This window comes from Marmota marmota, unplaced genomic scaffold (genome assembly GCF_001458135.2).
Source record: "Marmota marmota marmota unplaced genomic scaffold, marMar, whole genome shotgun sequence".
Taxonomy (NCBI): Eukaryota; Metazoa; Chordata; class Mammalia; order Rodentia; family Sciuridae; genus Marmota; species Marmota marmota.
This window is the reverse complement of record NW_026000349.1, coordinates 71193-83286: the sequence shown is the minus strand read 5'-3', so window position 1 is coordinate 83286 and position 12094 is coordinate 71193. Positions and strand designations below refer to the sequence as shown.

The 12094-nt window shown below is 37.8% G+C and overlaps 1 protein-coding gene across 1 annotated transcript in view; it reads left to right on the top strand.

Annotated features, from left to right (window-relative positions):
• Positions 1 to 12094, top strand: part of LOC125614530 (broad substrate specificity ATP-binding cassette transporter ABCG2-like) — a gene marked incomplete at its 3' end in the record, with an annotated part of 101047 nt that overhangs the window by 58750 nt on the left and 30203 nt on the right. The window contains exons 2-4 of the mRNA XM_048797467.1: positions 4025 to 4084; positions 4770 to 4884; positions 5433 to 5585. Coding sequence (XP_048653424.1) covers positions 4025 to 4084; positions 4770 to 4884; positions 5433 to 5585 — 328 coding nt within the window. The remainder of the gene's footprint in view (positions 1 to 4024; positions 4085 to 4769; positions 4885 to 5432; positions 5586 to 12094) is intronic.

The following is a 12094-nucleotide window of genomic DNA, read 5'->3' as shown; positions in this document are numbered from 1 at the left end:
TTCTTTCTTTCTTTCTTTCTTTCTTTCTTTCTTTCTTTCTTTCTTTCTTTCTTTCTTTCTTTTTTTCATACCAGCATTGAACCTGTGACACTTAACCACTATGCCACATCTCCTACTCAGCGCTTTATTGTGATTTATTTACAGACAGTTCTCCCTGTCTTGCTTAGGGCCTTACTAATTTGCTGAGGCTAACCTTGAACTCATGATCCTCCTGTTACATCCTCCTGGACTGATGGGATTACAGGCATGTGCCACCACACTGGCTACTTTATTGCTTTTTGATTGTGGGTATATAATTGATCTTTCCAAACTCTAAAACAGAATGCTGTTCAATTTCACTACTCGAACATGTTTTCTGAAACAGACAAGTTTTAGTTTTGGGTACCTTTGCAGTATATGTCCTTTTTATGTTCTAGAAGTAAAGAGGTTGAAATGATAATATATTGTTAAAGTACTTTTCTTTTCAAATAGACCTGGTTTAAATGAATGGTCTATTTATCGTTGTTCACAGTTTATAACAATTTACTCATTACTCACTCTAATAAAAACAGGTAGAACATATTTAAATATAAGATCCCTACAATTTAATTGAAGTTACATAATTTTTAATATACCTAATAATTGTGATTTTATTTTTATTCTTTTCACCCAGCAACAAAATCAGAATTCAAAGTTCTGTGTTGAAGTGGGATCTAGAGTGGAAGGGAGATGAGTGTTTCTTTAGAACCTATCACTAAGAGGTACCTCCAGGAGTTCACAGATGCTGGGCATTAGGAGTGTCAGTGTTTTTCTGATATTTTGTGAGCCTCTTTTTCCTTTTGATGGTGTCACAATGTAATTTGGCTTTGCTCAGATACTATGACCTATGAGTTCTGTTTGAGTAATAAGGGAAATAATCATTCCTAGAAAAAGCAAGCACCTTCTCCTGGTTCTCCAAGGCTGGAGAGTGGTTATAAAAGAATCTTTTGACTCAGTGTGGCTGAAGGTCTATACAGAATTTGGTGTTTGTTGTATTTCCTTGATATTTTTCAAGCAACTCTCTACTTTTCCATTAATGCTAGCCAACTCCCATTATAAATCAAGAAAGTGACAAGATAGCATAGAAATGTTGAGGCACAGGCTGAAGAGAAATAGCAAGGAACCGAGGGCTGCTGGGCTGAGGCCAGAGCTTCTGTGTGGATTGGAATTCTGTCCATGCATCAAAACCTGCTGCCTTGCCTACTTCTTCTCTCTTCTGTTGGTTAAGAAATCCTGACTAGGAGAATAAGGAAAGGAATGGTGGATGGAAGGCTTTGATTTTTTGCTACATGATTAGATAGATTTGACTTATGAAAAGCTGACAAGTCTTTTGTGAAATACACAATAATTAAGAAATTGTTGTCCTTACATATTTTGTGATGAAAGAGGTAGAAAGTACCATGCTTTGAATATGAGCAGGTTGAATATATATATATACACATTGCATAGAGGTTCATTTACCTCACTTATCCTTTCCAGCTAATCAACTAGGGATTCAATACACTAAAGTGGAGATTCACTTATTCAAAAAAATATGGGTTTCTAGTAGGTGTCTGGTGTTGTGCAAGATGCTGGTGACAGAGATAAATCCTCTTTTAGTCTGGATGAATCAGAAAACTAAAGCATTTTCCCTCATTCTTGTGGTGATTGACAGAAGTATTCAAAGACAGAACAAAAGCTTCTCACCCTGCATTGAGGGCCAGGTGCACGGAGATTGAATTTGTGATAAGTGTGTGTATTGGGGGAGAGGTTGACCATACCCCAAGAATGACATTTAGATCCTTTGCCCATAAAGAGAACAAGACCAAAGGTTGTACCATTATCTACTAAAGTGCAATAGAACCAACAGGAATCCTTCAGGTGACTTTCATCTTTTGTACTCAGTTCTCGGGATTCAGTGTGCGGTGGGTAATAGGGAAAGGAAGGAGGGAGAAGTGGTTACAGTAAGACACAGGCTGGTCGTGAAGATTTTACAGTATGAAAAAAGACGGCCTCTGCAGACACATGCTATAAAGTGGAAAATGAAGGGGGAATGGCTTGTGAGGGGTCAGAGAATGGTGGAGGGAGGGTGGGAAAACCAGGAAATAGTGGACCATAGTTGATGAACATAACTGTCTTGGTGGAATGAAAGTAGCTCTAGACTCTACTTAAACCAATGAGCAAGACTCTGTCAAATCACAGTGTTTGTGAAAACAGGGGGCTGATCCCTGAGCTAGAATGTGAACTCCAGGGTGCTAGGAATTTGTTTTTCCATTTGTTTATCTATTTGATTTGTTCTCATCTGTGTCCCATCTCCTAGAAGAGTATGTTGTACACACATAGTAGACACGTCATAATTGTATTGCCTGATGAATTGTGGAACAGTCACTGCTCCACATAGGAACGGTTGGATTTGCAATTCTACAGTACTGCTGTTTTCTGTAACACTGGGGTTTAGTGTCAGAGAAAGCCAAATAGCAGGATCTGTGAAATTCTTTGCCTTAACATTCACATTTGGTTCCTGGTTGAATCATTCAGAATGGCTTGATCATTCCTTGAGAAAGTATCTTAAAGCTTGGGGGAGTTTTTCAAGTAATGAAGACTTAGGGAATAAGGTTTTCCTGGTCATTTTAGAAGCACTTGCTAGGTAGATATTAATAAGGGAGATGTATTAAGAACTGTAGAGAAATGAGCTTTGAGAATTTACCCAGACATTTTGCATTTGGAGGATGGCTAATGATTGAACTCAAGACTTCATGAATGCTAAACACCCATACTAGCACTGACCAATACCCCCAGACCTACCCAGTCATTTGTGTGTCTTTAACACTGGGGGAGGAAGGATATCAAATGAATTAAGAGTTTTCTGAGTCACAGCTGGCTCTTGCTTTACCACACTCTCATTACACTAGTCCAGTGATTTAGAGTTTCTTCAGTCAATGAACAAAGTGAAAGGTACATTTCACCCCAGCCACTAGCAACCCTAGTTTCATTGGGATAGATCAGGTGTTACAGGCCAAGAAAGGTGAGATCATTCTGGATGTGAGTGCTGTGGGGCAGTTGTGTGGGGACTTTCATATTTTATAACAGCTGTACACTCATAGGGTATCAGTATGTGAGGACACATAGCTGTTGGCTTGGATCCTACACTTGGAATAGATACTGATTCCACTGTAGAACACATCTTGATGTGCCTAGCAATTCTAAAGAGAGACTGGCATAGATACCAGAGTTCTGAATGTATGAAGCCAGACTGCTGTGTGCACTCCTGTGCCCCTGCAGTAGCCCTGCCCTTAGTTCTCTTCCTCCATTTCATTCTTCTTAGTAGTTTCACCTCTTATATTTAGGACAGCATTGAGCCTATTTGACTTCTTGGGCCTTAGCACAGTCAATAGTGCCCTAATTACCCCTTCTGTGCTGATTTTTCACTGCCCTCAGGCATACACTTGATTTGATTGAATCATAGTTGCATCCATTTTCTGAGAGAAAATGGTTTCTTATATTCTGGAGTGCTTTATTCCACTCTTGAATTTCTACTGAAGACACATTAATTTTTGTTCTGATGAGATTCTAAAAATGAGAACACTGCTGCTTATAAAGTCTCCAAATCAGTGGTTCATTCATTGTGTCTGACTTGACTGAGAAGCAGGTGAGGGGATTTGAAGAGGCTGATCATCAAACATTATTCAGAAGTTGTTTTAAGAGGCGTAAGAGTAATACAGATAATTGACAAGAATTTAGTATTCATTTTGTGATCTGTGAACACAAATGGAAATATGTCATTTCCCAAACAGCATTAATGGTTTCAAGATATTTTGGGAAATGTGAGGGATTTTTCTTAATTCCTGACTATTGGATGATATCCTATGTATGCTAGACTTCTATTAAGAATGACTTATTTTCTTTAAGTTTCGGTGCTTGTTATCTGTCTGGAATTTCATCAACTAAACATATTCAATGCAGCCTCTAAAACTATAGAACACTTTAAAAACTGAAATACTAAATCAGTATATTTTTGTGTTTACAGTGGGATCATGAAACCTGGCCTTAATGCTATCATGGGACCCTCAGGTGGAGGCAAAACTTTGTGAGTACAAGAGAATGTATAATTCAAAGTCCTTTTGGAGCTGTTTCAATGTTCTTTGAAAAATCACAGGCATTTGATGGACATTCCTGGTCTGGTCCTAAGTAGTGTATATCACTTGCTTTTAGACTAGCTTGTGGTTTTAATCATAGGACCAGAAAGTCTTATTAAAATTCAGTATGAGTAACACAACATGATAAGGTGATAAGTCATAGCAGCTGGCCGTGTTATCAGCAAATGAGGAAGGAAGATAAGGGAATACTATTAAAATGGAGAGAAGGAGCTGAAGTTCTCAATGAGCACATGCATCTGAGATAAAAATATCCTACTTCCTGGGTTGGGATCATCAAGGTAAGGGTCATTGGGACTCTATACTGGATAAGCCAATCATCTCTTGCTTTAATGTGTTTGGGATTTTGTATAGTACATGATGTAAAGGAAGGTAAGAATTTCTGTATGTGTGTGTGTGTGTGTGTGTGTGTGTGTGTGTGTGTGAGAGAGAGAGAGAGAGAGAGAGAGAGAGGTAGAGAGAGAGTGTGTGTGTATGTGTGTGTACAGACCATATGTTAAACCATAGAATTTTTTGATTAGTTCATTTTTAACATGAACAAAATTTGGATTCTGTGTATGTGAGTGTTGTAGCCTTTGTAGGAAGGAAAAATCTCACAATATATGTGTCCCTTTATAGGTTGTTAGATATCTTAGCTGCAAGGAAAGATCCAAGTGGTTTATCTGGAGATGTCTGGGTACATGGAGTACCTGAGGATTCCAATTTCCCACATAATACAGGTTGTGTGGTACAGGTAAGTATTAGTGATTTTGCCTTTTAGGTTTACCCTATTCCTGTAAGGCAAGAGCCTTGGCTTATAGTTTAGTGTGCTTCCAATTGAACATGCTCAGAAGCAACTTTATTTACACCACATTTATAAAAATTGAGGGAGGGATCAAAAGGAGAGACAGAAAGAACCTGGAATATTAACTTTTAGGCAGTGGTATCAATTCTAGCTCTCCTATCATTTCCAGAAGGATCTATTGTTGTCTTTTTTGCCCTACATTCACCTCTCTTCTTCTCCTAAAGGATGACTTTAGCAATTCCTCATTGAAAGATTTGTAAGTGTCTAGAAGACATAATTTTGTGTGCTCCACCTGGGTATGCAAATAGGGAGTGAAAATGCTTCCCTTGGGCACTGAAGCTGTGTGTGTAGAGTTACTGAAATCCTTAGAGTTGAATGTTCACAATAGCTAGAACTTTCCTTTGGGTTTGTTATTTTCATATATTAAATTACATAGACTGAATTGATAGTCTTGGAAAAGATGAACTGTTTCTTAAGGAAATCGCATTTGCCTTCAGGATGATGTTGTGATGGACACCCTGTCAGTGAGAGAAAATATATGGTTCTCAGCGGCTCTTCAGCTTCCAACAACTATGTCAAAACAGGAAAAAAATGAGAGGACCAACAAGGTCATTAAAGAATTAGATTTGGAGGAAGTGGCAGATTCCAAGGTAACATAAGAAACCTGATAGAATCATAACCAGGAAGGAGGGGCTCCCACGTGGGCAATGTGACCTTAATCAGAAGTTTCCCAAAGTTTGTGTTGTCAAAATTGGTGGTTTTCTGTAGTGATGAGAAAAGTGATTATTTACATACTAAGAAGAGGGAAATTATGTGAATTTGAGCTTTGTGCAGTCTGAGAGATAGAACCTAAATTTCATTCTACTCTATATGGATTTCCAGTCATCCCAGCACTATTTGTTGGAGAAGCTGTCTTTTTTTCAACATGATTTTGGCATCTTTTTCTAGTATGAGGTAACTGTATTTATGGGACTTTGTCTCTGTGTCTTCTACTCCATTCCATTAGACTTCATATCTGTAGTGGTGCAAGNAAAACACAGTTACATTTGTGTTATGGACTGAATTGTGCCCTCTTTCTGTCCCTTGCAAATTCTTCTGTTGAAATCTTACTCCTCAATGTGACTGTGTTTTGAGATTGGACCTTCAAGGAGATAATTAAGGTTAAGTGATATCATAAGATCTAACTTAATAAAACTGGTATCCCTCTAAGAAGAAGAGACATCAGGAATATGCACGCAGAAAAGGCCAAGAGAGGATACGGTGAGAAGGGAGAGATCCTCACTGGAAACCAACCTTGCCTGCATTTTTTTTTTTTTTTTTTTTTTTATTGGTTGTTCAAAACATTACAAAGCTCTTGACATATCATATTTCATGCATTTGATTCAAGTGGGTTCTGAATTTTTACCCCGTATACAGATTGCAGAATCACATCTGTTACACATCCACGTTTTTACATATTGCCATACTAGTGACTGTTGTATTCTGCCATCTTTCCTATCCTCTACTATCCCCTGTCCCCTCCCCTCCCCTCCCATCTTCTATCTCTACCCCATCTACTGTAATTCATTTCTCTCCCTTGATTTTTTTCCCTTTCCCCTCACATCCTCTTATATGTAATTTTGTATAACAATGAGGGTCACCTTCCATTTCCATGCAATTTCCCTTCTCTCTCCCTTTCCCTCCCACCTCTCATCCCTGTTTAATGTTAATCTTTTCCTCATGCTCTTCCTCCCTGCTCTGTTTTTAGTTGCTCTCCTTATATCAAAGAAGACATTTGGCATTTGTTTTTTAGGGATTGGCTAGCTTCACTTAGCATAATCTGCTCTAATGCCATCCATTTCCCTGCAAATTCCATGATTTTGTCATTTTTTAGTGCTGCGTAATACTCCATTGTGTATAAATGCCACATTTTTTTTAATCCATTTATCTATTGAAGGGCATCTAAGTTGGTTCCACAGTCTAGCTATTGTGAATTGTGCTGCTATGAACATCGATGTAGCAGTATCCCTATAGTACGCTCTTTTAAGGACTTCAGGGAATAGTCCGAGAAGGGCAATAGCTGGGTCAAATGGGGGTTCCATTCCCAGCTTTCCCAGGAATCTCCAGATTGCTTTCCAAATTGGCCGCACCAGTTTGCAGTCCCACCAGCAATGTACAAGTGTACCCTTTTCCCCACATCCTCGCCAGCATTTGTTGTTGTTTGACTTCATAATGGCTGCCAATCTTACTGGAGTGAGATGGTATCATAGGGTGGTTTTGATTTGCATTTCTCTGACTGCTAGAGATGGTGAGCATTTTTTCATGTACTTGTTGATTGATTGTATGTCCTCCTCTGAGAAGTGTCTGTTCAGGTCCTTGGCCCATTTGTTGATTGGGTTATTTGTTTTCTTATTGCTTAATTTTTTGAGTTCTTTGTATACTCTGGATATTAGGGCTCTATCTGAAGTGTGATTTGCATTTCTCTGATTGCTAAAGATGATGAGCATTTTTTCGTATATTTGTTGATTGATTGTATATCGTCTTCTGAGAAGTGTCTGTTCAAGTACCTGGCTCATTTATTGATTGGATTATTTGTTTTTTGGTGCACATCTTTTTGAGCTTTTTATATACCCTAGAGATTAGAGTTCTGTTTGATGTGTGAGAGGTAAAATTTGTTCCCAGGATGTAGGCTCCCTGTTCACCTCACAGATTATTTCTTTTGTTGAGAAAAAAACTTTTTAGTTTGAATCCATCCCATTTGTTGATTCTTGGTTTTAATTCTTGTGCTATAGGCATCTTATTAAGGAAGTTGGGGCCTAGCCCCTCGTGATGAAGATTAGGGCCTACTTTTTTTTCTATTACATGCAGAGTCTCTGGTTTAATTCCTAGATCCTTGATCCATTTTGAGTTAACTTTTGTGCATGGTGAGAGATAGGGATTCAATCTCATTTTGTTGCATATGGATTTCTAGTTTTCCAAGCACCATTAGTTAAAGATGCTATCCTTTCTCCAGTTCGTACTTTTGGCACCTTTGTCCAATATAAGATAGTTGTAATTTTGTGGGTTAGACTCTGTGTCCTGTATTCTGTACCATTGGTCTACCAGCCTGTTTTGGTGCCAGTACCATGCTGTTTTTGTTACTATTGTCTGCAGTATAATTTAAGGTCTGGTATAGCGATACCACCTATTTCACTCTTTCTGCTTAGAATTTCTTTACCTATTCTGGGTCTCTTATTTTCCAGATGAATTTCATGATTGTTTTTCTATTTCTTCTATGAGGAATGCCATCAGGATTTTGATCAGAATTGCATTGAACCTTTATAGTGCTTTTGCTAGTACGTTCATTTTAATAATATTAATTCTGCCTATCCATGAGCAAGGTAGATCTTTCTATCTTCTAAGGTCTTCTTCTGTTTCTCTCTTTAGGGTTCTATAGTTTCATTGTATAGATCTTTCACCTTTTTTGTTAAGTTGATTCCCAAGTATTTTATTGAGATGTTTTATTGAGATATTTATTTTTTGAGATATTGTGAATGGGGTAGTTTTCCTCATTTCCTTTTCAGAGGATTTTTCACTGATATACAGAAATGCCTTTGATTTATGGGTGTTGATTTTATATCCTGCCACTTTGCTGAGTTCATTTACTAGTTCTAGAAGTTTCCTGATGGAATTTTTTAGGTCTTCTATGTATAGAATCATATCGTCAGCAAATAGTGCTACTTTAAGTTCTTCTTTCCTACAGTTATTCCTTTAAATTCTTTTGTCTGTCTAATTGCTCTGGCCAGTGTTTCAAGAACTTAGTTGAATAGAAGTGGTGAGAGAGGGCATCCTTGTCTTGTTCCAGATCTTAGAGGGAATGCCTTCAGTTTTTCTCGGTTTAGAATGACATTGGCCTGAGGCTTAGCATAGATAGCCTTTACAATGTTGACATGAGTTCCTGTTATCCCTAGTTTTTCTAGAGTTTTGAACATAAAGTGGTGCTGTATTTTGTCAAATGCTTTTTCTTCATCTATCAAGATGATTATATGGTTCTTATCTTTAAGTCTATTGATGTGATGAATTACATTTATTGATTTCCGTATGTTGAACCAACCTTGCATCCTGGGGATGAATCCCACTTGATCATGGTACATGATATTTTTGATATGTTTTTGTATCAGATTTGCCAGAATTTTATTGAGGATTTTTGCATGTATATTCATTAGAGATGTTAGTCTGAGGTTTTCTTTCTTTGAAGTGTCTTTGTCTGGTTTTAGAATCAGGGTGATATTGACCTTGTAGAATGAATTTGGAAGTACTACCTCTTTTTCTATTTCCTGAAATAGATTGTAGAAAATTGGTATTAGTTCTTTTTTAAAGATCTTGTAAAACTTGGCTGTATATCTGTTCAGTTCTGGGCTTTTCTTGTTTTGTAATATTTTGATGGCTTTTTCTATTTCCTCACTTGATATTGATCAGTTTAAGTTGTGTATATCCTCCTGACTCAATCTGGGGAGGTCATATGACTTTAGGAATTTATCGATGCCTTCACTATATTCTAATTTATTAAAGTATAAGATTTAAAAATAATTTCTAATTATCTTCTGTATTTTTGTAGTGTCTGTTGTGATATTGCCTTTTTCATCACATTTGCTAGTAATTTGGGTTCTCTATCTTCTTCTCTTTCTTAGCATAGCTAAGCGTCTGTCAATCTTATTTATTTTTTCAAAGAACCAACTTTTAGTTTTGTCAATTTTTTGATTGTTTCTTTTGTTTTGATTTCAGCTCTGATTTTAATTATTTCTTGCCTTCTACTGCTTTTGCTGCTGGTTTGTTCTTCTTTTTCTAGGGCTTTGAGATGTAGTGTGAGGTCATTTATTTGTTGGCTTTTTCTTCTTTTAAGGAATGAACTCCATGCAATAAATTTTCCTCTTAGTACTGCTTTCATAGTGTCCCATAGATTTCGATGTGTTGTGTCTGTGTTCTCATTTACCTCAAAGAATTTTTTAATTTCCTCCTTGATGTCTTCTGTAACTCATTCTTCATTGAGTAGCATATTGTTCATTCTCCATGTGATGTAGGAATTTTTCTTCCTTATTTTATTGTTGACTTCCATTTTAATTCCATTATGATCAGATAAAATTCATGGTAGTATTTCTTCTCGTTTTTATTTGCTAAGAGTTGCCCTGTGGCAAATATATGGTCTATTTTTGAGAAGGTTCCATGTGCTGCTGAGAAAAAAAGTGTATCTGCTTGATGTTGGATGATATTTTCTATATATGTTAATTAAGTCTAAGTTATTAATTGTGTTATTGAGTTCTATAGTTTCTTTATTCAACTTGTGTTTGGAAGACCTATCTAGTGGTGAGAGAGTTGTGTTAAAGTCACCCATGATTTTTGTGTTGCAGACTATTTGACTCTTGAACTTGGGAAGTGTTTGTTTGATGAACATAACTGCACCATTGTTTGGGGCATATATATTAATAATTGTTATGTCTTGTTGTTGTATGGTTTCCTTGAGCCATATGTAGTGTCCTCATTTATCCCTTTTGATTAACTTTGGCTTGAAGTCTACTTTATTAGGTATGAGTATGAATTCCCCTGCTTGCTTACAAGGTCCATGTGAGTGGTATGATTTTTCCCAAACTTTCACCTTCAGTCAGTGTATGTCTTTTCCTATCAAATGAGTTTCCTATAGGCAGCATATTTTTGGATATTTTTTTTAACCCAGTCTAGTAGCCTATGTCTTTTGAATGGGGAGTTTAAGCCATTAACATTTAGGATTACTATGAGATATGGTTTGTATTTCCAGCCATATTTGTGTTTTTTTTTTTTTGTTGTTGTTGTTATTTAACTTGACTTGATTTTCCTCTTTAATTAGTTTTTTTCTTTAGTGTTCTACCCACCCACTGTTGGTTTTTATTGTTATTTTTCATTTCTTCTTCAAGAAATGTTTTGCCAAGGATGTTTTGAAGCACTGGTTTTCTATTTGCAAATTCTTTTTACTTTCGTTTATCGTGGAAGGTTTTTATTTCATCTTCATATCTGAAGCCTAATTTTGCTGGATACAAGATTCTTGGTTAAAACCCATTATCTTTCAGCCTTTGAAATATGTTGTTCCAGGATCTTCTAGCTTTCAGGATCTGTGTGAAAAGATAAGCCATTAACCTAGTTGGTTTCCCCCTCTATGTAATCTGCTTCCTTTCTCTTGTGGCTTTTAAAATTTTCTCCTTGTTCTGTATGTTGGGCATTTTAATTGTAATGTGTCTTAGTTTGAATCTTTTATAATTTTGCACATTCAGTGTCCTGTAGGCTTCTAGGATTTGGATTTCTGTTTCTTTCTTCATTTCTGGAAAGTTTTCTAATATTATTTCATTGAATAGATTGCTCATTCCTTTAGTTTGGACCTCAATACCTTCTTCTATCCCAATAACTCTTAAATTTGGTCCCTTTATTCTATCCATATATCTTTAATGTTCTGCTTGTTGCTTCTTATCAGTCTCGCTGTGATGTATACATTCTTTTCGAGATGACATACTTTGAGTTGGATCTGGAAGATGGCCGCTGCGCACGGGGGTAGCTGAAGTGCTGAGCGTGGTGCTCAGAGCAGCGGCTTTAAATGAGATTTCACACAGCGTGTAAGAGCTCCTTTCACCGTTAATCTGTAGCGGACCACTTTGCCAAGCAGCAGGAAGAACAAAGAGATCGAAAAAGAGACGCTTGGCTCCCGGACGCTTTGCTGCACAGAGCCACGGGCGCTTTGCTCCCATCTGCTTCCTCTTTCGCTTCGCTCCGGGCAGAAAAGGTGAATGTGTAATCAGCAGTGGATTGTAAGTACCCTAGGCAAAGAAAGCTCAGTGCGCCCCGCCTTTTTTTTTTTTTTTTAATATTTTTTATACAGGGAGAGTTTGTGGATTGGGATCCTTGGCTGGGCTGCAGTTTCTGTGCCGAAAATCCACTCCGCGGGAACCGCCATTTGCTTTCTGCTGGCTGTCTGATGGCTATGGCTACATTGTCCGGCAGCCGCACCTAGAGGTTAGAGCTGGGCTGCGGGCTGAGCCCTGTCCTCCAAAGGCTGGACCGCAGCCTTGAGCGCCTGGGTCACCTGTTCGCCGCTGCACCCTCGGGCAGAGCCTGCTCTGGGGTCGTTCTGCATGCCCCTGCGAGGGGACCTGTGCTTCAGAGGAGGGAGCCGGAGAGC